Genomic DNA, 26,170 nt, shown 5'->3' with positions numbered 1-26,170 from the left:
TGCCCCCTTCCCTCCCCCCTACCCTGCCCCCTTCCCTCCCCCCTACCCTGCCCCCTTTCCCTGCCCCCTGCCCCCTTCCCTGCCCCCTTCCCTTCCACCCTTCCCTTGCCTTCCACCTTCCCTTCCCTTCCCTTCCACCCTTCCCTTCCCTTCCCTGCCACCCTTCCCTTCCCTGCCACCCTTCCCTTCCCTTCCCTGCCAATGCAGCCCACTGAGCCAGTTAGCACTGTCTGTCAAGGCCTGTAAAAAACCCGTTTCCACGGGAATGTTTCAGATGGATCACAACACTTAACTTTCGGTTATGCTTCTGATATTGCCCTTTACCATAATCAGTTGATCGGACAGACCCGCTTTGTCCCCGTTTTGCCTGAAATAACTCATCAATAATCAGCCATTATCAGAAGATTCACTAAAAAAACCCCACACACAGGGCGCACGAGTGGATGGAAGCAGTATGTATATACTATCATGCATTTATTATAGCCCATACCTCGTCTGAATAACGGACCACATATACGTGTAGGACGGTGGGCCAGTATTCATCACTGTCTATAAAGCATCTGCTTGTAGACGTTTATAGGCATTTACAAACGGAATAATTAATTAGTCAGTGGCTATTTACAACTGACGATGGATAAATAGAAAATCATAGCCTATGATCGTCGACCTTAGCTGATCTGTATTTGCTTATGCATGTACATATAGGGTCTACATACGCCATTAGCGGTTTGTATAAGCTGCTATATATTGATTTACTGGTGGGTTGTGTACGCAACATAGATGATACTACATGCGTACAGTACGGATAATTCATAGTCGGTAAGTTTTTGATGATTGTGCAAATGTTGTATTCTGAAATTCTGAATGTAGAACTACATAATGTAGATTTAGTATTCTTTATTCGGTTGGAAGCTTTGCCGAAAGCACGGATTTGAAACTATAATGACAAATCCTAATGAGGGTATGTGCATTTGTCATTATCGTAAATAGGGATGTATGTGTAAGCATGATAGTCTTTTGTTCAATCGCAAAAGCATACTATACATGTATTCCCCAACATTCAGGTTTCTGCACTCGCAAATAAACCCAACATGTATGTCACTGATTTTTGGGTTGGGTACAAACGTTCTCGTGAATTACCTGCAATCTGTTGCTGCAAAAGGTGACCAGAGAATCGTGTGTATTGCTTATCACTAAAACAGAATTTATCACTAAATTCATACATGTGAATGATACATACAATATATATATATATATATATATATATATATATATATATATATATATATATATATACATACATACATACATACGTACATACATACATACGTACATATATATATATATATATATATATATATATATATATATATTATATATATATATATATATATTATATATATATATATTGTATGTATCATTCACATGTATGAATTTAGTTCACAATATTTCATTTAGGCTTATCTGGATGAATAAGTTTTCGCCTGTATGTGAAAAAAGTTCTAACCTGCATGAAAATAGTTCTTACCTTCATGGATGAAAGTTCTCATGTGGTTAGAAATAGTTTAATCTGGGTGGAAACGTGCCCCTGTAGGTGAAGACGTTTCCTCATGTAGGTGAAGACGTTTCCTCATGTAAGTGAAGACGTTTCCTCATGAAGGTGAAGACGCTTTATCCTATAAGTGAGGACATTTCCTGCTAGGTGGAGACATTTAATCCTGTAGGTGAATACGTTTCCTCCTGTAATTGAAGACACTTAATCCTGCAGATGAAGACACTTAATCTTGTGGGTGAAGACGTTTCCTCCTCTAGGTGAAAATATTTTCATCCAGATGGAAACTCATATAATACCAGAAACCTCAACTTGAACTTCATTTATTTTGACCAATGAAATAAACATTCAAGTAGCCTCAGCATGTTTCAGGGCTGGTTATTGACTGCAAATAAAATCTCCACCAAGCGTTTCTCCTTCATTTCACGGGCTGGAGAAAAGCGAACAAGGCAATTTTATCACCCGAGTTTCCACCAGGATATGAAAATCTTCCTTTCAAAGGTTCAGTCAAGCGATCCTTTTTACCTTAAAATTTATCGACTTGATACATTTAAAAGGAAAGAAAACACTCTCAGAAAATAATCTGTTAAATTGAACAGAATGTCTGATATATTCAGATATAATAGATATATTTTGTTATTGCAGCAGATTGTTCTGTTAAATATAACCCAAATATTCTGTTAATTCAACATTATGTTGAATATGACAGAATATTGTGTTATAATAATAACACATTCTAACATCAATCAGACAACAGACTTTGTGTTAAATTTGACAGATTAATGTTTTGAGTGCACCAGACCAAAAGTATATATATGCATCGATAACCGAGATATCACATTCTGTTTTTGTGTTGACATAACCCAGATATCGCATTTTATTTTTGTGATGACATAACCCAGATATCGCATACTGCTCGGCCAAAAAGTTTTCCGCTCTATCCAAAAGTGAAAAGAAACGCTGATGTAGTTTAACTAGGGGGAAATATTTAATGAATCCACAACTTATAACGTTAATGTGACAGTATTATCCAATCAGTGCTCCATCTCTGTTCACTTCGGAGGCAAACCTTGCTCCCAATTGCACATGTGTAACCTATAACGATATGTGCGTGTGGTACGGACGAGGCGATATTGTGTTTCCGGTTTCTCTAACATGGCGCATCCCATGGCCTCGTATGTGAATTGTAGTGTATTTATAGTTACCAAGCATGTCTGGAAAACTGTTGGTGGCTGTTTAGGTCTGTTTCCACCCCTCTTCCCAAATTGCACAGGTAGTATTATTTGTTCTCTTTTCCTTTAATGAATCCGTGACTGCCAACTTAAGAGTCGGTGTGACATGAGTCACCAAAACTCATTTACCCTATACAAGGCCGAGTGCATGGTAAACATGATGCGCAGCACAATGACCCGGGAACATCTCAATAATGCGGTCGATGTTAGTTCAAGTTCATGTATCTTGCGCTGGCTTAATTCCTCTCCGGACATACGTTTGCCAGCAACTTGGTCTTGGGTGGATGGTATTGGGTTTTCTCCTCGTTCTGCCTGCTTCCCACGCACCTTAATGCTGGTCGCTGTTGTTAAAGTGAAATATTCTTGAGTATACGCCGTAAAACACCAATCAAATAAATATTTATTTACCTATTTATTTATTTATTTATTTATTTGATTGCTCTTAGACGACGGCCGCCAACATTATGGTGGGAGAAATCCTTGCTGAGCCCCTGTGAAACCCACAATCATCTGTATATCAATAATAGTCTGCATGCTGTCAAGCCCGTCAATCTTGTCAGGTACCTGGCAAGGAACATTAACCCGTTCGCTGTTATTTGGTCCGGTCAAATTCATTCCAGTGTTTTGGGGAAATATCTTGCGGTATATATCAATGATCTGCTATGACGGTAAAAAAAAAATCCATATATAGGCTGCCAAAGATATATATCCACCTTTCTTGGATTTAAAGGAACAACATACTTTCCAGATGCCACATCTTATCTGACCAAAACGTTTTCAAACGTTTTACCACAACTTCTTGAAGGGGGATATTTCCAATTATATCCTTACTTGGACAGCAATATATTGAAGGGTCCTGCATATGTCGTGTACATATCCTCGCTTTATAGCATTTGTTAGATCCTGTATGTTGTGTGACGATTTCATACAAGGCCATAAGTTATTATTGTATTTAATATAAGTAAATATGGACAGTGCGTTCCGAATCTATAGCGCTCTGCTTCATGATTGTGTCTAAGTCCGCCTAACCCAAGGCTAGGGAACGTATATTCAACGTGTGGAGTTACATCGCCACTTTGGATATACGAACAGCTGCAATCACTGACAACTTATATACTGGCATGGTACACGATTTGAATACTGATTTCATTCATTCGCTCAGAAAAATCCTTGTGTATTTCAAACATCACTGGGAACTGTTGACTGCTTCTCTTTCCATTATTCCCTTCTAATGTCGTACGTTATATACTTTCTTAATTCTTTGTTGATTTGTGTAGACGTCGTTTTGGGAATTGGCTTTACGATTACTGACTCGGAACGACCATTTTGATTGACGGCTGGTATAAGAACGTCTGAATGTCTGTGTATAGATATTTGTATAGATCTAATTAGCGATAAGTGAGTACGTAAAAAGTGCCGCGGTTCTTCATCTGGCTGCATGTATATAATGGAACTGAGTTCAGGGAGAAGTTGCTAGGATGTTTATCTACTTCTTCTCTGCGTGTGTGTGTTTGTGTATGCATATATATATATATATATATATATATATATATATATATATATATATATATATATATATATATATATATCCTACTCTATTTAGAAGCTAGCTATAATACCATATTCCTCAGTTTTGACCTTCACAACGAAGTGTGCCAGTGATAGCCAATGGATTTAAAGAAGTATTAAAAACGTTAACGATGTACCATGATCAAAAAGCAATTTATCACCAAAACTATTTTTTCTTTTTTGTTAAAGAAGCATCTTTTTGATTGGCGAGCGGTTGCAAACAAGGCCATGTTTTCATAGTATGCATGCAGGGCACACACGTGCTGACACCTGAAGTCCATATTCATGTCGGCCTGCGTAAGCAGCTCGGATGATCATCCAGACAGCAAATCAGTTACTCGCATGGGCCACAGAGTGCATAGGCACTCCGAAATACAGAGAAGCCATTCATATCGTCTGTATATACTATGTGATAAAGGTCGGATCTGAAAATATTTCATAATTCACAACTAGTGCGTTCAGATATACGAAAGTGTCATAGTCGGTGTATATGGGTTTTCATACATGAATTAAGTAGCCTTATGTAGGCTACATGAATATGTATTCCCCCCCCCCCCACCCACCAATGATGTTTTTGGCAGAAATCTGTGTATTATTATAACTGATTGCGAGTTACAGTTATTTTGTGAGTGTTTTATTTTTCATAACTAGCCAGTACTATGATTCGCCTCTCTTAATTTGCTATACCACTTTGTAATAGAGTAACTGTGTAATGTGTCGTTAAAGGTAGAAACAGCCCTTCTGTACCATGTGACTTTGCAGAAAATGTTACGAAACCATTGTTTCCATAAATTTACCGATCACCTGTCTCACTGTGTTACAGAGGCACAAATGAACTTTCCTGTAGAAAGTTCCCAAATGTTCATCCGCTCATTTTTTTCCATCGTCCCTCTACTCTAAATAACTTTTTGTGAAACGTTTCTTAGTCGCCCATGTTATAGTAAATGTGATCAATAATAGTTGGCTGCTTCAGATGACGCTAATTGCTTCACATCCAAGGCACGAAGAATGCGTCAGGGAACCAGACTACAATAATATTTGGCTGCTTCAGATGAAGCTAATCGCTTCACACCTAAGGCACGCAGAATTCGTCAAGATTACAATAATAGTTGGCTGGCTCCCTGCTCCTGAGGTAAGATGACACTATGCGCTTCACATCCAAGGGACGAACAATACGTCAGGAAACCGGACTACAATTATAGTTGGCTGGTTCCCGGCTCCTGACGTCAGATGACGCTAATCGCTTCACATCCGAGGTACGCAGAATACGTCAGGAAACCAGACTACAATAATAGTTGGCTGGTTCCCTGCCCCTGACGTCAGATGACGCTAATCGCTTCACATCCAAGGCACGCCGAATACGTAAGGGAACCAGACTACAATAATGGTTGGCTGATTCCTTGCCCCTGACGTCAGATGACGCTAATCGCTTCACATCCGATGTACGGAGAATACGTCAGGGAACCAGACTACAATAATGGCTGGCTGGTTCCCTGCTCCTGACGTCAGATGACGCTAATCGCTTCACATCCAAGGTACGCAGAATACGTCAGGGAACCAGACTACAATAATGGCTGTCTGGTTCCCTGCGCCCGACGTCAGATGACGCTAATCGCTTCACATTCAAGGTATGCAGAATACGTCAGGGAACCAGACTACAATTGTGGTTGGCTGGCTCCCTGCTCCTGACGTCAGATGACGCTAATCGCTTCACATCCAAGGTATGCAGAATACGTCAGGTCAGGGAACCAGGCTACAATAATAGTTGGCTGGTTCCCTGCCCCTGACGTCAGATGACGCTAATCGCTTCACATCCAAGGTACGCAGAATACGTCAGGAAACCAGACTACAATAATGGTTGGCTGGTTCCCTGCGCCTTACGTCAGATGACGCTAATCGCTTCACATCCAAGGTATGCAGAATACGTCAGGGAACCAGGCTACAATAATGGTTGGCTGATTCCTTGCCCCTGACGTCAGATGACGCTAATCGCTTCACATTCAAGGTATGCAGAATACGTCAGGGAACCAGACTACAATAGTGGTTGTATGCCACGGGCCTCTGCCCAGCTTATGACACCTCTAACAATAGACACCCAGTGTGCAATACACAAACTTACCTCAAAGGTGGCTGCCATTGCAAACCATCTATTGACTGGGACTTTTGAATTTGCCTCGTATTACTGACCCATTTCCATACGTTTTCCTTCACACAATATACGTTTCAATTAGCTTCAGCGATGCTTTATAATTGGCCTTCCTACAGTGATACCTTTCAATTTGCTGCCCTTTAATGGCACTTTTCGCATTCCTTTAGTGACACTTTTCAAGTCGCTTTTCTTTAGTGATACCTTTTAATTCGCTTTCCTTCAGTGATACCTTTCCATTCGCTTTCCTTTAATGACACTTTTTCAGTTAGCATTCCTTTAGTGATACCTTTCCATTCGCTTTCCTTTAGTGGTACTTTTCAGTTCGCTTTTCTTTCGTGATATTTTTCAGTTCGCTTTCCATTAGCGATACTTTTCAGTTCGCATTCCTTTAGAGATACCTTTTAATTCGCTTTCCTATAGTGATACCTTTGCGTTCGTTTTCCTTTAGTGATACATGATGTGCATTTTATTTCCTCTTCATTTAGTGATATTTTTTCATGGCGGCCAATTTTAGGGGTGGAGGAAACTGGATGCCCCGTTGCAAACCACCAATCAACTTTTTCTTAATGGTGAAAGACAAGAGAATTCACTAATTCCCTGCCCATGCCCGGATTGAACCCGCCGTGGGGAAACCCACGACCATCCACAGGCTGCTGGAAGACCTTCTCTCTTACGGCTGGAGAGGAAACCAGCATGGGCTGTCGTGGATAATCGAATCGGTGTTCACTAAACCAGATCGCCGTTGCATTGACGTCAAAACCAACAAGGCCCTCGTTAGTTCTACTATTTATAAAGGTTACTATTCGTGAAATGTTCCATTGGTCATTGAAGTATTTACTGAATTTCTCATCAATATTATATCTATTTGAAATTAGATGATAACATTTATCAACAATCCAAAGGTAACCCAAAAAGGTTACCACTTGGCAGACCTATTTCTGTTTTCATATGAATATGACTATATGCAGAAATTATTAAAAAATAATCTTTTCATGGCTCGATCACATGTGGTATGTTGATAATCCATTATATATATATATATATATATATATATAACCACATAATATTCATTTTCCTTTTACACCATTTTACTTTGTGCCACAAAACCACTGTTCGATCTCTGTCACGGAGAACAACACTTTACTTTTAACGTCGCCTTCCTGCATGTAAGACCGCGTTTATTGACGTATTTAATTATACTAGTGTGATTTATTTTGTACTGGTGTTTAACTCTATACTCTAGTAGTTTTTTGGTTATATGGCTTCGATCAGGTTTATGAGTAGAGGACTCTGGATTGCTCGTAAACTGGATAATTGGCAAACCTCCGGACTTCTGTAGGCGCGGACGAAACAGCGAGAGCTGGATTCGAACAAGCGAGCCCTTTGGACAAGGTTACAGGGACTCATATTTTGATTTGCATCTTTATATTAATATAAATTGTTCTTTAAATCCTTTTTCTGAAAATATTAGGTGTTGATTTCATACTAATAATAAAAAATCTGCAGGGATTTTACCCTAAATGTAAACATGTAAGAACGGACCCCAACTCATCGGTATGATTCATAAACTAAAGAATCAAAGTTCATTTTAATCAGACCAAGAAATAAGTTAATAAAAAATAATTAATGGTGATTTGTTTCCGATTTTGGTCTTTTCATTGGATGAAGCTTACGTATATGTTTCATCTTTGGGGTGTATTACTACATGTACTTTGGGTTCTTCCGCGAACTCACATGAACTGAACTAATACACTTTATTGATTAGCTTAGTACTGACCTCTGTAAATTGTCATGCATTAAAACTTATTTTTAGATTATGCTAGGTATGCAGTGTACAGTTTGTCCAGGTATGTATTATTTAGATGTTACCCTTTTCTCACAACTCTAAGATTCCTACCTACTTTTCTTGGAAGAAGAGAATAGGACTGTGCCGGTTAACGCCGTGTAGCATACATTCTATAGGCGTGGCCAAATGTGTATGTGGGTGGGGCGTTAGTGACAAGGCAGTGAGGCAGCATTATATACAGTTCATACATGTGAAGGTATTGGCACCGGCCCGTTCTAAGGAGATGCACTGAATTATTATATGCTCCAAATGGTGATGAAATCGACTTTTGGCCCCAAGAAAGAAAACAAACGTCTGGTCAACATAAAATGTTGAGTGTTCAAGGGGAAGTAACTCTCGGGTACAAACAGTTTCGTAACCCTTTTAGGTGAATAATATATGTTATGATTTTTGTGGGAAAGGCATGTACATGTAGCACAAACCAATTTGGTCTTAAAAGTGTAGATTAGGTTCCCGTTGGAAACCCTTGACCTTCGGTAAGTTGCTTTCGGACATCGAAACGCACGGTTGTGTTCAGATCAGTAGTCCCTTTGAACATTACTGCAGTCATACTATTGAGTCTCTTGGTTACGTTTATTCATTTATTTATTTGATTGGTGTTTTGCGCCATACTCAACAATACTTCACTTATACCACGGCAGCAAGCATTATGCTGGGAGGAAACCGGGCAGAGCCCGGGGGAAACCCAGGGCCATTCGCAGTCATGGCTGAAAGCCGATCACAAGACTGATATAGGTACCGGTACCGCTTGCCCTCTGTCTGTCTCTGTTATGAGGCGATATTACATTTCTAGGAAAGCTTTTATTACGTTACACGGTAGGTGTTACAATACTCGTGTATTAAAGAAAGAAAGAAAGAGAGAGAGAGAGAGAAAAAGCAAGAGAGAAAAGAGAAAACCTGATTTTCTCAACTGTTAAATTCATTTCCGCAGGTATAGCGGAGGACATTTATGAGCAGTTGGCGAAGAACGGAAACATGTGGTTCACAAATAATGAGGAAGAAGAGGAGGACGAAAACTACATCAAACATTCCAGAAAAGCTGTCACCTGGATAATACATTCACGTGAGCAGTCAATCAATTAATTAATCATTGAGTTATTACTGATTAATGTCTGTGGCCGATTTGCCTAGTTAATCTGTCAAAATTAAATCACTTCAAATTAAGTGACTTTAAACAAAATTGAATAACTGGGGCCAATGTAATTAATATAACATATACTGTATTATTTATAGGCTTATCAGTCCCAGAGTATTTAGAAATTAAGCATACAAATGGACATGCAATTGGCAGAGATTATTTCTCGTCTGTGTAGGCCTAATCATGGAAGTATATATATATACCTCCAGGGTGTAATTAGGTATGTACTTTGAAGATGGAGAAGTGCTGACCTTTTGAACTGAACACAAAACTTGTGGTGAAATGGTCCCAAATATCTTTTAAAAGGGAATTGATTAAGCTATCCGTGCATTTCCCTGAATTTTTGTAAATTAGTTTTGTTGACCCAAGTTCTTCCTGTCTGATGTTAAATATACGTAATCCTTATGAAAATGACGTACATATGTCTAGACAAGACAACATATATGACCAAGACCTCCATGCAGATATGATTTTGATAAAATGAAGAATTTGGCTTGACAATCCACTCGAACTGTCGGACTGAAACATACATGTAAGCACATATAGGAAACGTAAGCCCGAACATAACCGATAGGCCAATATAGCGTACCGTATATAACGCATTGCCCCAGTAATGGAATAGGCCTATATCCCTGTGTGCATCATACATTTTCGGATGTGTGACTCAGTGCTACAAAACCTGTTCATGCCGACTGATAATAATATGTAATGAATCAATGAAGCTACAAAGCTTTTGCAACCTCCAGTCGCACGGTTGGCACAGGTGCTCTTTGGCTACGTATAGGATATCACATCTACAGGTACATAATGACAATTCTCTGTGTAGAATTATACTTGCATGTTAACTCGCATACAGCAGGCCTGTATCCATTTATTTTTACGCAATATTTCGCCGTTTCATTAAGTAGACTAATAAATAAGTAAATAGTTTCATATTTATTTTCACAACAGGGACATTTTTCGGCCTTCAAAGTAATAACGGTATTTTAGCCTATGTTATATATCGTATAGTAGGACTTCAGAAGATTGAGCTATGAAATGACCGTCACTATACCCTGGATTTTCGGCCTGTTTGGCACCCTGGTTAGAGTTAGGGACGCATCAACAGGGAGAGCAAATAACAATAGCACATCTGGATTTGGGACTGGCGGTCACATAGCTAGAGGACTGACCATACTCTGTTTTCGCATTCAGTTATTTGAGTAGGAGAATTGTGACCGTATTGTGTCGGAGATTTGCAGGTGCCCCCTAAGCTTCTGAAACGGCCTGACCTGGATTTCAAACACTTCCGCAGGACCACGCGAGATTCGCCGTGACTTAGTGACTCATGCGCTGGAGCGGTCAGCTTCCGCTTGTCACTACTACATGGAAAGAAATTTAATTTTTCCCTCATCTTTAAAAGATGAAGATGCTTCGACATGGATGGCGATGATGAAAAAAATACCGCTGCAGCGCGTGGAGATAGCAGTTCAGGCTAGGTCCCTTTCATAAGCTGTGATGTGACGAGGTTAGGAGAGAATTTCGGCGTGAAGTGGAGTGTTTTTACATTGTTTTCCCCGACAGCGGGATTGTTTTTATGTGAAAAATTTGGCCAGTGTTACGGGCTAATTAAGGGTCCGGTATTCGTGACCCTACCCTCTATTTTGGATTTTGCCACATTTCTCTGCTTGGCTTCTCACTCAGGAGACACCATGGGGTCCGTTGAGAGCAGCCAGCCCCCCACCTCGGGGCATGCAGATTTAAGGACATCCACATTACCTATTCGTCTTCCAATGCCGGACCAAACTGAACTAGAGAGGCGATTCACCAAAGTTTTGGTAAGTCCATTTTCTGATCTTGCTGAATTGAGTGTGATTTCTATCTTTTCATACCCAGTTATTAACAGTCCTGTCATTTATGTCGAGTGAGCAGTTTTGCTGAACTAAACTTACAAATCAAATTTGAGTGTGGTGTAAATATTTAAATGATTTGGAGGTTGAAATTAGGTCATTTCACATAAGTTATGGTTGGGACATCAGTCAGTTAGTAAGAATGTCAAGCCTGTATTGTAAAACCACTGATTGGAATGACCCAGTTGATTTTTTAGGTAACCCATCACTGAGCCATATCTCAAAAACAGAAATTTGAAGGTTCTGATCCCAAACTTCAAATAAGACATTTTAACCCTACAAGTTTTTGTGCACCTCGAAATGATGCTTTTTGGGAACCTTAAATGAAAGAAATTTGTATCAAAAATAAACTTTTTGTAGGTAAACAGTCATTTTTGTTTTTAAACCGTTTTTGTTACAATAAACATCTAATTCAGCAAACAAGGCTTGCCTGTCAGTTTAACTTCATATCACGAATAACTGATGACTGTTGAGTGAATGGATTTGGGCAAGGACTTTCGTTGCTACTGTGATGTCAAAGACTAGCGGTAATATTTGCACGGCAAAGATGATATATGCTTCAGTAGTACTCCGAAAAACAAAACTCATTTTGATTTGATATTTTGATACATCAATTGGGCACCATCCATAGACTGCACTACTCGTGTATTACTTCAGTCTTATCAGTGGAGCACAAGGTGTCTGATACACATATTTTTTGAATGTGGTAAAAGTCACCTCATGAAGACTTATATGATATGGGGGCCTCCGTGGCTCAGTTGATTAGCGTGCTAGCGCAGCATAATGACTGAGTAGTCTCTCACCAATGCGGTCGCTGTGAGTTCAAGTCCAGCTCATGCTAGCTTCCTCTCTGGCCATACGTTGGAAGGTCTTCAGCAACCTGCGTATGGTCGTGGGTTTCCCCCGGGCTGTGCCCAGTTTCCTCCCACCATAATGCTGGCTGCCGTCGTACAAGTGAAATATTCTTGAGTACGGCATAAAACACCAATCAAATAAATAAATAGTTACATGATTTATGAAGGTTAAGACTATATCCATGTATTTTAGAAGACACACTTTGGGACAGACACTCTTTGCAGAGGGGATTGAAAAAGTTGAAGAATTAGGGTAGCTCGTAAAATGTAAATTTATGATTTGTGTGATTTACATGTAACTATACAATATATATGTACTACCTTTAAGGTCATGGCACACCAGTAGCTCTTAATACATGATCTAAAATTTTGCCCATTTTGAGGCTTGTTTGGAAGGCAGGATAATATCCAACTGGAAAAATGTAAATTTCATCATCAAAAGTATTTTTTTGCCCCAAAATGCATTTTTTGTGTGAAAGTGTAGGTCATTCACTGTAAACATGGACTGCTTACGTGCACATTTTTCTTGGCATGGATACTCCTGGATGTCTTGTCTGGTATCACCAGACAGATTGGTAACAGGTTATGGAGGTGTTGACCCATAAGACACCAGATTAATTCAGTTGATTGACCCATATAAAGCATGCTAATAGTTTGATTGATTGCCCTACAGGCTCAGGGTGGTATAGACTGATCAATACAGCTACAGTAGGTCACTAGCGTTTACATGTGTGTCATATTGTATATCATATTGTATGTCTACACAAAAGTATGTGGATTGTTTGGCATGTTTTTGGGGGAAAATATGCAAATGAGATTAGACATATTATAAAGTACAAATAGCTGGTGTTTTCAGAGACATGCTGTACAGGTGCCCTAAAATTAACCTATAAAAAGGGTGTTTTTAGCAGCAAATAAAGGAAATAAACTATTGTACTGTTAGTATCAAGCAAAATGAGTCAAGGTCATGGATGATAGTTCAGGTCAAACACAATGGGTATCCTCTCAATCTGAATATAATTTAAACACTTAACGATACATGTAATGTTCTTGTAATTGTATTCCGGGAAGTGTTTCATATTCAAACAATATCCAAAATGTACAGATTAATGATTTTAGAATATATGTACGTCATGCTATATGGGTAAGTGTCCTTCAATAATATTTATGAATATTGCTGTTCATTTATGTTATTGTTTGTGTCAGGAAATAATTTCTAAACATTTCTAACTTTTACAGAACTAAATGCATTTCCTCAAAAAACTTAGATAATAATGCTTTGGTTGGATCAGGCACTATGAACACGAGCTAGCAGAAAAGTTAATAAAAATTCATTTGCTGTGGTGGAAATGTGGGGAAAGAAGAAAAAAAATATAACATGTTTAAGGTTTTTTGCCTATTGTCGATCTGTACATTTTGACATATTTTTAATTGCTAGAAAGAATATCTGCTGTATACATACATGCACATGTACTTGTTTTGACAACTACATCTGTTAAAGTACACATACATGTACCATAGTTGACCTCTCAAAAGTTATGAGAAAGAATAAATATAAGTCTAAATGTGAATAGTTTGAAATGCTGATTTAACTTGGTAAGAAATAATTTTTAAACGAGGTAATTATTCATTTGTACATGTATGTATGTATGTATGTTTTATTATCATCCCCAAAGCACATGTACATATATACCTTCAGAAGTTAGGGTGCTTTCTGACGGATAAACCCTACACACTACCTGTAGTGCTGTACATTCTGAGCTTTCCCATCCACATTTTGTTATCTGCTGGAATTCCCTTGACATTCACCTGGTAAATTATTCTGGTGCTGTAACCCTAATCATGGACATGTGGCCACTTGGTTCCTGCCTAGCGGTATTGTGTAAGGCCCCTTATTCTAGGTGAAGCAGATAACAAATGTATGCTATCTTTTGTGTGTGTGTGTGTGTGTGAGAAGTTAACATGCAATCTGTTATCCCAAATGAGATTATTTTGACCTCAAAACCACAGGGTTTTTTGGAGGGGGGCGGGGGATGTCCGATGTCAGAGGGGAAAATTAATATCCTTGATGTGAAAGTTGTATTGTCCTGCTGTTCAAAAGAAAATAGTGGCATATGTATAAGTATGTCTATATATATTAACATGTGCATGATGTATACCTACCTGTGGTCTGTACCTACATATGGAAGCAGACTACCTACAGCACCTTATGATGCAGACTACCTACAGCACCTTATGATGCAGACTACCACTGCACCTTATGATGCAGACTACCTACAGCACTTTATGATGCAAACTACCTACAGTACCTTATGATGCAGACTACCTACAGCACCTTATGATGCAGACTACCACTGCACTTTATGATGCAGACTACCTACTGCACCTTATGATGCAGACTACCTACAGCACTTTATGATGCAGACTACTTACAGCACTTTATGATGCAGACTACTTACAGCACCTTATGATGCAGACTACATAATACATGTAACACTGTCTGGGTTAAAACCCCATTAGAACGGCAATATTTCAGAGTTACACTTTCTACTGGGTATTTTCTTGGGTATTTTTGCCACAAGCCACTGCTAATTGGAGTACGATTTTGCAGTGTAAAATTTCAATGAAAGTGGGTATTTAATGTTGTATGTACATGCATGCCAGGTCAGTTTGAAAGGTAGCATGGTATCCTGCTCGAAAAATATAAAAATGAACAGCAGAAATAAGTTTTATGACAGTTATTGGCTTGTAAAAATGCACTTTTGATGAAATTTTAGGTCATTTAGAGTAGCTGCACACATACATATTCACATGTGGGCGAACAGTTTTAGGTCCATGTGCTCTGGGTTGCATTGTTTCACGAAGTGTAGCATACAGTACAAGTACAGTTACTATTAGCACTGTTTTGTGACGCACACTATATTCTTTTACACGCTGTATTTCTTGTACGTTTTGAATGGATGTCCTGACAACAATGCCAGTTTACAGAGCATTGTTATGGTGAAACAGTACTTTGAGCAAAATGTAGGCCAGGCCCTTTATCATCCATACAATGCACATTATATTATTATAAGTGTTCTGATCTACTCGGACATGTGAATGAGCAATGCGCATTGTAATTCTCTATTCTCTATTCTCTGTACAGGTTACATGTACATGTATAGCTGCACTTGTATGGCAGCTCTCCTGTCAAAACATAGACAGTGTTATCCCCAGTGAACAATGCACCCGCAGCAGTTTTAGATTACAGGTGTGGCTAAACTAGCACATGTACTTTACATACCGTTTAGCCCAGTGACCTGTGGGTATTCATCAGGTCCAAGAGGTCATGCTGTCCTATTGTATGAGGTGTACAGGACATTGTGGCTCTAGCATGACCTCACAGCATAGGTCTAAAATATAGCAATGGGCATTGAACAATGCAGACAATCTGCCCTCCTTAAGTACAGTGATCATGTACCTGTATGTCTGTCTCAGTCTGGAAATAAACAACTATTTCACCTAAATTTTTGCTTTTTACATGAGACATGTTTTCATTGATTTCACCATCACAATTTTTGCGCAGTTTGGTTTATTTTCTATCAGAAGGGTGTGTTGGCCTCAAAGTGTCATTACAAGGCCTGTATATGCTTCTGAAAGTGCACTTCTACATACACGACGTAAGGTGAAATACAGTACATTAGGCCACATAAAAAATGACAGGTTTCCCCATCACAAACCCCTTGAAACAGGCAGGCAGGCAATTTTGTTTTTTAGTTTTTAAAATTTTAAAATATCATTTCTTGAGAAATTTATAATTGAAAATGCTATCACTCGCTATCATTCTGGCCACACCTAAGGAATAAAAATATCTTGAAAATCCGAGACGAATTAAAGATGACTGTTTGCAGGAAAGTTTATAAGTAACTTCCCAAAGGTTGTTGGTTTACCCTGGGCTTTCCTTTTCCTCCATCGGTAAAACTGATTTCCATTGTATGCGTGGAAACACAGTGAAACAAGTAAATGTACATTTATACCCAGAAAATATTTTATCAAGAAAATTTGCTTGTTAATAGGCTTCTTAGTCTTGGTGTACAAACGTTTAAAGGAGTACATGTGTATATATTAAGAAACACCGGCAGACATGTGTATGTGGGACACTGCCCTGTGCTGTGTGTATCTACATGTGCGTGTGTGCTGCTTTGTGCAGCGTGTATCTTCATGTGTGTGTGTGCTGCCTTGTGCAGCGTGTATCTACATGTGCGTGTGTCCTGCCTTGTGCAGCGTGTATCTACATGTGCGTGTGTGCTGCCTTGTGCAGCGTGTATCTTCATGTGCGTGTGTGCTGCCTTGTGCAGCGTGTATCTACATGTGCGTGTGTGCTGCCTTGTGCAGCGTGTATCTACATGTGCGTGTGTGCTGCCTTGTGCAGCGTGTATCTACACGTGCGTGTGTGCTGCCTTGTGTGCTGCCTTGTGCAGCGTGTATTTACATGTGCGTGTGTGCTGCCTTGTGTGCTGCCTTGTGCCTATCTACATGTGCGTGTGTGCTGCCTTGTGCAGCGTGTATCTACATGTGCGTGTGTGCTGCCTTGTGCAGCGTGTATCTTCATGTGCGTGTGTGCTGCCTTGTGCAGCGTGTATCTACATGTGCGTGTGTGCTGCCTTGTGCAGCGTGTATCTACATGTGCGTGTGTGCTGCCTTGTGCAGCGTGTATCTACACGTGCGTGTGTGCTGCCTTGTGTGCTGCCTTGTGCAGCGTGTATTTACATGTGCGTGTGTGCTGCCTTGTGTGCTGCCTTGTGCCTATCTACATGTGCGTGTGTCCTGCCTTGTGCAGCGTGTATTTACATGTGCGTGTGTGCTGCCTTGTGCAGTGTGTATCTACATGTGCGTGTGTGCTGCCTTGTGTGCTGCCTTGTGCAGCGTGTATCTACATGTGCGTGTGTGCTGCCTTGTGCAGCGTGTATCTACACGTGCGTGTGCTGCCTTGTGTGCTGCCTTGTGCAGCGTGTATCTACATGTACGTGTGTGCTGCCTTGTGCAGCGTGTATTTACATGTGCGTGTGTGCTGCCTTATGCAGCGTGTATCTACATGTACATGTATATATATATATATATATATATATATATATATATATATATTGTATGATGCTGTGGCAGACCTGATGTATGTGGCCAGGATAGAAGCATCCTTTTCAGCCTGAGTAGCTGAATTAATACAATAATAGGCCGGTGCTCCCAAGCAAAATAACCCATCTCAAATCTAGGTCACCGTTTTTACATTTGTATGTCATTAGAGAATAGAGACATTTAGCAGAGTGTTACTGATTCAATAGGGCCGAGTCTGTGTGTTTATAATAGAGGGTGAGAAGTTGAAGTATGCCCAGTCAAGACCAATTCAAGGTACACTGAACATATCTACATGTAGAGTTTTGGTGTGGATGAAAGAATTAGGGACCATCCTCAATTATCTGGTAGACAGAATACAATTAGATTTCTGCTCATAATGACTGGATCATCTAAGGAATGTACATATATATAAGCATGACTCCCCTGAAGGTGTTTTTGTCAATGAAAGACTCTTAATCATAGCTAATTAAGGTGAGAGATTAATCAGTGGATTAGTGTGGAGATGAATTATGATTCGATACAAAATTATTACCATGGAACTGAAAGTTTTCCTTTTTCCCAGGATGTTCTCAATGTAGTTGTCATCTGCACTGACTTCTCAGATCTGTTATAAATTATACCTCCGCCTTATTTTTGTAAATCATGGTGCTATCTGTATTAGGGTCTTAAAATAATAGCGATTAATGAGAGGTGATACATTTAATATAACCGTTTTTATTTGTTTACTTTTTATTCCACTAAATGGAAGCAAAAGTTTGTCAGTATTAGAGCCAGGGTTACATGATACACATTAGTATGGTCTATGCTGTACTAGTGTAACTGTGAATATGAGGTGTGGTAGTGAGACTGTTGTGCATTCTTATTGGGAATGGTTTCCTTTTAATTAACACTAGACTTCTTCCAGATACTACTTTTATTCTTGATACTCAAGACAGCAGTGAACTTGTCATGGTAAAACCTTCAGACACAAAATTGAAATGAAACAGATATGAAAGAAATGTGACAGAGGACACAGTATGATACTGCTAACAAAATGAAACCAAAGTTTGAATGAGTAAAATTCAATTGTCCTAATGAACACAATTAAATGTCCGTCGGACAATTGAGAAAGTCATTGGGAAATGGCATGCATTATGAGTGAGAGTCAGACTTAACCAAACCAACTGCCACTTATTGTCCTTGGGAATGCAGTTCTCACAACTACATGTACTTCTCACAACTACATGAACTTCTCACAACTACATGTACTTCTCACAACTACATGTACTTCTCATAACTACATGAATACCGGCCAGGATAGCACATTTGGTAGAGCGTCTGCTTCGGGACCGGTAGATCCAGGATCAATCCTTGATCGAGTCACACCTAAGACTTTAAAAGAGGAAGTTGTAACTTCCTTGCTTGGCGTTCAGCATGAAGGGGATAGTGCAACGACTGGTTGACCCGTATCAGTATAATGGCTCGGGCGGGGCGACTTACTTGCCTTCGGTAAGTCGTCTCAGTGAAGCAGCACTAAATAAAAGAACGGTGGAAATCCGTCCTGCAACAAGGAGGCACATTACACGTACATACACCCTAATGATTCCTTCGTCGTCATGTGACTGAAAAATTGTTGAGTACGACATTAAACCCCAAGCACCCACCCACCCACAACCAGATGAACTTCTCACAACTACATGTACTTCTCACAACTACATGAACTTCTCCCAACTACATAAACTTTTCACAACTACATGTACTTCTCACAACTACATGTACTTCTCACAACTACATGAACTTCTCACAACTACATGAACTTCTCACAACTACATGAACTTCTCAGATTCACGATACTAGGATACACATAAATTATATACGTACACATAAGTAAATGAATACGCGTTGATATGTATATGTTTTTAAACAAAAATAGCAAGTATCAGGTTGCGGAGAGTCATTGGCTGAGATGAAGACTATCAGGTCCTTAATTACTGATGGGGTCACATTTTTGAATCCAGCCCTCACTAACAGAGCTGTGGCTTAAAGTCAGTAGGTGTGATAGGAACATGGCTAAGATCGGTTTTTTTTTTTACTCTGGGAACTCCTGTTAATAGCTGCCAACCTGACTGCCATCGTTCACGTATGATTGTAATAATGCGTGTATAAACAAATAAGTAGCAGTGTACAAAAACTGTTCATGCTTGTCACACCCAGCAATGATTTACCTGTATTCCCATGTGTGTTCTGTGGCCATTTAACCTAATGTTTAAAGTTACAAAGCAATTACATTCAATTTAGCCTGCTGCTTATTCAGTTTGACCTTCTCCAATTCTGGGAGAGACTCTGTATGATCTACATGTAGATATGTATACGTATATAAAAATTGTCACTGCAACTTCCTCATTACAGCGAATTGCCAAAAGGAAATGGGGGACACAGGGCTTGGCCTGAATCCTGTTTGTTAGTGCGCTACCCACTTAAGATGGTCTGTGTGAATATGTGGGTAGGGTGGCATAGCACTTCTGGTGTACATGTAGTATGGATAGTAGTACATCTATTAAAACTCCGAGCAGAGTGGTGCTTGCCTTTTAGGTACTGGCACATACAAGGTGACGGTTCAAACCTGGATTTAGGCCAGGAATTTGTAGATTCCCTTGCTTTTGGTGACAGCAGTCAGCAGTGCTCATTTGGCGTGTTGTGTAGCTTATCATTCATTGTTAAACATTTTGACTCAAGGATTACAGTTTTGTACTATAATATTGTCTGTATGCCATGGGTATTGCGTTGATTACATTTCCAGTAGTGGGCAGATGTATATATATGTACAGTGAATTGAAGTTCTTGGTTGTCAAGTTCAGTAGCATCATTACACACTAAATAGGTACATGTAATTGTGTAATGGCTCCATGCCGTCCATGTAAATGAATAATTTCCCGGTCTCTGACAGAGCTAGTATGGAAGTGTTGCGCCTCTTCAACATGTACATCATCATGTACATGTATGTCAGCTTAGTATACTACATGTCCATTTTAAATAACAAACAAAAAAAAAAGGGATGACTTGACATGGATGCAATCTGGATACCAAAAGCTGACAAATACTTGCCCCACCATAGTTTTAAGTACTATAATTATTACGTGTACACATGGATTTATTTACTTGTTTGATCGGTGTTATATGCCTACTCAAGAATGTTTCACTTAAATGACAGCAGCCAGCATTATGGTGAGAGGGGGAAACCTGGCAGAGCCCGGGGGAAACCCACAACCATCCGGAGGTGTGTGCGTGCGTGCGTGTAATCATCAGATATTTGAAAAGTTTATTGTATGTGTGTGTGTATGTATGTGTGTATGTATGCATGTATAACTTCATTTTCTTAGGGTAATTATGATACAGATGTACGCATAGCTCTGTCAGTTCTCAAGAACTGTTCTGCCCAGAGGCCCTCTATATAATATATTATCTTACAATATTTACAGGAGAAAAGAGACACATCGACTTACATGTATCATATCAAAGAAATCATCAAATAATTAGATACAAATGAAAGCAAAACAAATAAATTTACAGTAGTTTGGGGATAGAATCACAGTTTAGCCCAAGTTTATAATACAATAATACAGACAAAGATAACAGTATTTACAAGAAAAGAGAAGACATCAATTTACCATAATATGTTTGAAGGTACAGGTATCATCAAATATAAACAAACCATAATTGATAAATTATGCATCAAAATTAGATTTACAAACATTTTAGTTTTGTGGCATTAGTTGAGAATTGAGCAACATTGTTTTTTTGTGATTTTAAATCAAAGAGGAAACAGATGGTGAATTTCTTAGATTAGTTCCAAGAGCACTCCATATTTTGGGGCCCGTATAGCTCAGGCTTTGGGTGAGATAAAGTTCTTTTTTGGTTTAGGAATGAAAAGATTAGCATTTGTTGTTGAGCGTAGATGTCTGGATGTTACATTGAGATGTAGCTGCATGTATATGGTGTGTAAGTTTATTGTAAGACGATGTTTGTTTGTGGGGCAATGGTGATATGTGATTAGAGAAGCTCTTGGGTCTGTTTGAGTTGTCTAGCAGTCATGGAAGACTGTCAGTCTTCCACCAGTTTGATGTTCATTGTCAGTTTGTAGGGGCCTCCATGGCTCAGTCGGTTAAAGCGCTAGCGCAGCGTAATGACTTAGGAGTCTCTCACTAATGCGGTCACTGTGAGTTCAAGTCCAGCTCATGCTGGCTTCCTCTCTGGCCGTACGTGAGAAGGTCTGGCAGCAACCTGCGGATGGTCGTGGGTTTCCCCCGGGCTCTGCCCGGTTTCCACCCACCATAATGCTGGCCGCCGTCGTATAAGTGAAATATTCTTAAGTACGACGTAAAACACCAATCAAATAAAATAAATAAATAAATCAAAGGTTAGTGGCTTTTCCACTGAAAAATTTCTGAGTATATCAATAAGAAACAATTTCAATTATGTGTTTCAGTTATAGCTCATTTTGAGACCATAACAGCAGACAAAATTGGAAAAAAAAAATGTCCACAAAAGCTTCAGCAGCTGCATTTGTTTTTCTTTTCACTGCTCATGATTACAACAAAATTACCCAAAGATTGTCAGTAGACAATGACAGATACTTGAACAGCAGAGATAAACAGGCCTGTGTATTGATACCTTAGCGCATTGTGAATCATTTCACTCCGGGAGTATTGTCATAAATACGGGTGGATTTGCACAGTAATTGGGTCATCATGTTAACTGCTCAGCAGTGTTTAGATAATCATCCTAGAGGGCTACAAATACACTGATTTGTATGGCTTGTGGTGTAATTTCTACAACATTGTTGTGTTTGGCTGGAAGGGTTAATAATGAACTCTAGTTTATAGAATAAATGTTGCAGACATGTGCATATTTGTGTCTATGCTCTAAAAGGGAAGCTGAGCAGATAGACGGTATAACCTGGCAGGTTCAGTGTATTACATTATAATGATTTTGTCAAACTCTTTAAGTCAGTTTGCATCATTTGCCACATGTAGCAGGTAAGCCATTGCACATGTGGCATTTATCAAGAAGGTTAGCAGAAATATAACAGAGGGTGTCCAAACACAGGTCTGTTTGAGACCATTTCAAGATTTGACAATGTGTTTGGTCATAATTTCAACACTTGTTTTAAGAGTTCAGAATAAAATGATAACTTTGATTTATGCCCAGGTCTTTACAAAGATGTATCATGCAAATATTCCTAATTTAAAATGCACTTTCATCAGTCTGAATACTTGGAAATATCAGACATTTTGACCACTGCACTCTATTTGAAGAGGGAGTCCAGTTGTCATTTTTAGGTAACATTTTCATGTTAATAGGTGAAAATGGAGAGTCCGAGTACATGTACCTGTAGCACTGATTCTATTTCGCCCACTCATTTAAATGTGTCTGTAAAGTAGCTTACTGACATGATGTTCATGTTGCTGTAAGCTCTTGCTTCCAGGGTGGGACTTGTGACCTCTCTCTGTCTTTTTTACTTTTTTTTTTAATCTGCAGGTTTCGTTTTTTTTCTTTCACCCATAAGGAGCATGACCATCATGGTAAAAGAGAAATATTACTGAGAGCAGCCCAAAACACAAATCAACATCACACCTCTCAAACCTTGTGATGAGTATTACGAGAGTATTGTTTACACTACTGTTTTTTTTTTTTTTCATCTTGGGTACATCCTGCCTTTATTTTCTTACTGCACACTACCAGTGTGTACCCAGCCTTTCTCTCTCTCTCTCTCTCTCTCCCTCTTTTTCTCTCTCTCTCTGAATCCCCATTGACAGGGCATCCAGTTTATCATGTACTGTAATTCTTCAACCTTTTTGCATGTTTACAAGGTGTTTGTTTATTCAAGTATATTCTGAAAGCATTATTCTGTCAAAATTATACGACCTGAAACTGGCCAATCCAACCAGTGTTGTTTTTGTCCGCAAAATGAAATTAAAAATGTGCAGAAATTTCCCCAAAATTTGCTCATTCATTGAGGAATTAGGGTATATACAGCTGTATACACGCAAATATATGACACATGCTACATGCCTACATTTTCACATACAAGTACAAACTCACATCTGTTCCCGCTGTCATCATTTCAGTGAGATTTACATGTACATCTGCTTGTGTTGTTATGTCTGGTATTGGCTAATACCTTCTGACGTTCAGGATAGCCCTGGGTTAAGACTGGCCTCATGTAAAAACGTTAATAGTCTGTGCTCCAGGGTACGATGTTATATCTGGGTGGGGATAAGGAAAGTTTATCTACATGTATACATGCACAACAGAAACAACAGGGATTGGGTTGGCAGTCTCAGGCCACTCATTGTTAATTGGTTGTTGCTTTCTCGCATGCAGGATATATATTTCTCATTTGCGTATTAAAACATGCATTCCATTCCCCCTGGTAAGGCCGCTTCAGTATTTGGTCTCACTCATGGTTAATTGCTTTATGATTTAAGCTTTATTATGATTGGCATGTACATAGTTATATAGGTATGTATGATAGGAAATGGTTTCCACTCCCTCTCGCCCCTTTCCAAGGGTGATTTATTTGATCTTACATGAAGTTTGTGGGAGATCACTTGTGGCTGTGTACCTCCACTCGTGGCCGTGTACCTCCTCTTGTGGCCGTGTACCTCCATTTGTGGTTTTGTACCTCCGCTTGCGGCTGTGTACCTCCACTTGTATAACATATGTACGTGGACATATAACATGCGTATGTATATGTGACATCTGGATCTGCATGTCACGGGTGGAAAAGTTTGTCAGTTACTTGACAAAGGCTAGTTTATACTTTATATATTGATTGAAATATAGAATGGCATCTTGATTAAGCTCTGTTCATAGTTTTGTTGCGTGTGAGGTACAATGCATACAGTACATGTGTTTAGGGCACCCGGTTTTGTCGACCTTTCCACATAGGTTAGTATCCATTTTGACATACAAACTGTAATTTTACTATCAGTCGCATTTGGTTCACAAATGTTGTATTAGAAAGAAACTATAAATCATCTAATATTATAACAGGTGTGTTCCAGGTTGCCAGTTTTATTTTTTAATGTGTGGCATTGTTAAGAAGTTACAGTATGCTCTATGTATATTTGAACATGCATTGGTTTTGAATTGTGCTAAGGTCTGCAGGGTAAAAGAGGGGAGGTAATGAGTATGTGATAATCCTCCAGTCAATATTAGCTGGCCTCTGTACACGGCTCCGTTTGCAACTTTATCCCTACACCTTACCACAGTGACCTTACAAAAGAGCAGGAAAACCTACCGCCACTATGACAATATTTACTGAAGCTGTTTTACCGTAGCTTGTCAAGAAACATACCCTACAGGTGTACCCCTAAGGCCACTGTTAAAACATGGTTTAAAACACCCAACCCTATCAGGAAAAGAAGTGGGTCAGTGGGAATTTATTTGTTGTATTGTGACTAATGAAAATGCTAGAGATTTGAAAGAAATAGACATGAAGAGAAAAACAGAAGAGAAACTTCTCCCAAAATCCCAATGAAAACTAGGACCGTTTTGAAGAGTCAGAGTTGTGCCCAGCAAAAATATTTTCAATAATGGCCAAGTTTTGTTAAATTTTCATATCAAAATGTTTAGGACATATATGTTTGCATTGAATCAGTAGGTCTCTGAAAGATTCACTTTAATGGGTGTGTTTCTAAATAGAGCATATTTTGGGTAAGACATCTTCAAAAGATAGAAGAATTGAAGGTTTTTACGCGTACATGTAGACCCAGTTTCACTTTTAATTCATACCTGTGCATGCGTGTGTGAATTTTTGTCACAGCAATTTTCTTCAACATTTATACATGAAAAATATGTACATGTGGCCCTTATCATCAACACATCTACAACATTAACCAGTACTGAATGCAGATCATTTGCACATGCGAAGTCCAGGTCTCGAGAAAAAAAAATCCCTATGTCTTGCATCAGTAGTAACCAGAATTGAAATCACCAGGCGTAAAGCTCTTTCCGCTGGTTGAACATCCCATGGTAAATGTAAATTCATTTTACATGAAAAAAGGTACTGTGTACAGTGTGTGAATATTTTCTAGAGCACATCTGCATGCACATGCACACAATAAATGACATTTGGTTTTATTTAAAATTCCAGCCTATTAATGCAACAAGGGAGGAAGAAAATCTGTTTAATTTTCTCACCATGTATATGTGTATATATGCTAATACATGTATCTACTCTGCCCATCTTAGAATACCATTTTTTTTCTTCTTTAGACTATATACATGCACAAAATTATGTCATTAACTTTTTTTGTGCGTGGTTTTGCCATGTGCACACCAAAAGTGATCCGTCGTCTATGAGCTGCTGCTTACTACAGGTGCAGCGGTTAACACAGTCAGCTCTCAGCTGCATTCCGCCCACACATTGGGGACCGTATCAAAATTACAGTATGCCTCTTGACCACATTAGGATAGTTTTTATGCAAGGACAGAAATATCAGAGTATTTTTTGCATACATAGATTGTATACATTTAACTTGTTTGGAAGCTGTGAATAAAATAAAAGAACCTAATTTAAATCTTTCATAAAATGTTCATGGTTTATTGATATTTATTATATTCTGTCTGTTGTTTGTCAGCAATCTATGGACCTTCCTCCAGACAAAGCTAAAGTACTGAAGAGCTACGATGATGAGAAAAAATGGGACTTAATCTGTGATCAGGTAAATCTGCGTGATAATAAACTTAGTTACGTGTGTTTTTTAGAAGTAATCAATAAGGTGGAAACTCATCAGGTTTTATTTTTGGTGTGTGAAATTCAAATGTTGGCGATAACATTAAAAT

At 39.0% G+C, this 26,170-nt stretch overlaps 1 protein-coding gene across 1 annotated transcript in view; it reads left to right on the top strand.

Moving 5' to 3' along the window:
• LOC135478074 (formin-like protein) overlaps positions 1-26,170 on the top strand; it is a 56,865-nt gene that overhangs the window by 7,167 nt on the left and 23,528 nt on the right. Inside the window, 3 exon segments of the mRNA XM_064758344.1 lie at positions 9,280-9,411; positions 11,170-11,303; positions 25,966-26,049. Coding sequence (XP_064614414.1) covers positions 9,324-9,411; positions 11,170-11,303; positions 25,966-26,049 — 306 coding nt within the window. The 5' untranslated portion in view covers positions 9,280-9,323.

Source organism: Liolophura sinensis, chromosome 11 (genome assembly GCF_032854445.1).
Source record: "Liolophura sinensis isolate JHLJ2023 chromosome 11, CUHK_Ljap_v2, whole genome shotgun sequence".
Lineage (NCBI taxonomy): Eukaryota > Metazoa > Mollusca > Polyplacophora > Chitonida > Chitonidae > Liolophura > Liolophura sinensis.
The sequence above is the reverse complement of the archived record's forward strand: the minus strand, read 5'-3'. Positions and strand labels throughout refer to the sequence as shown.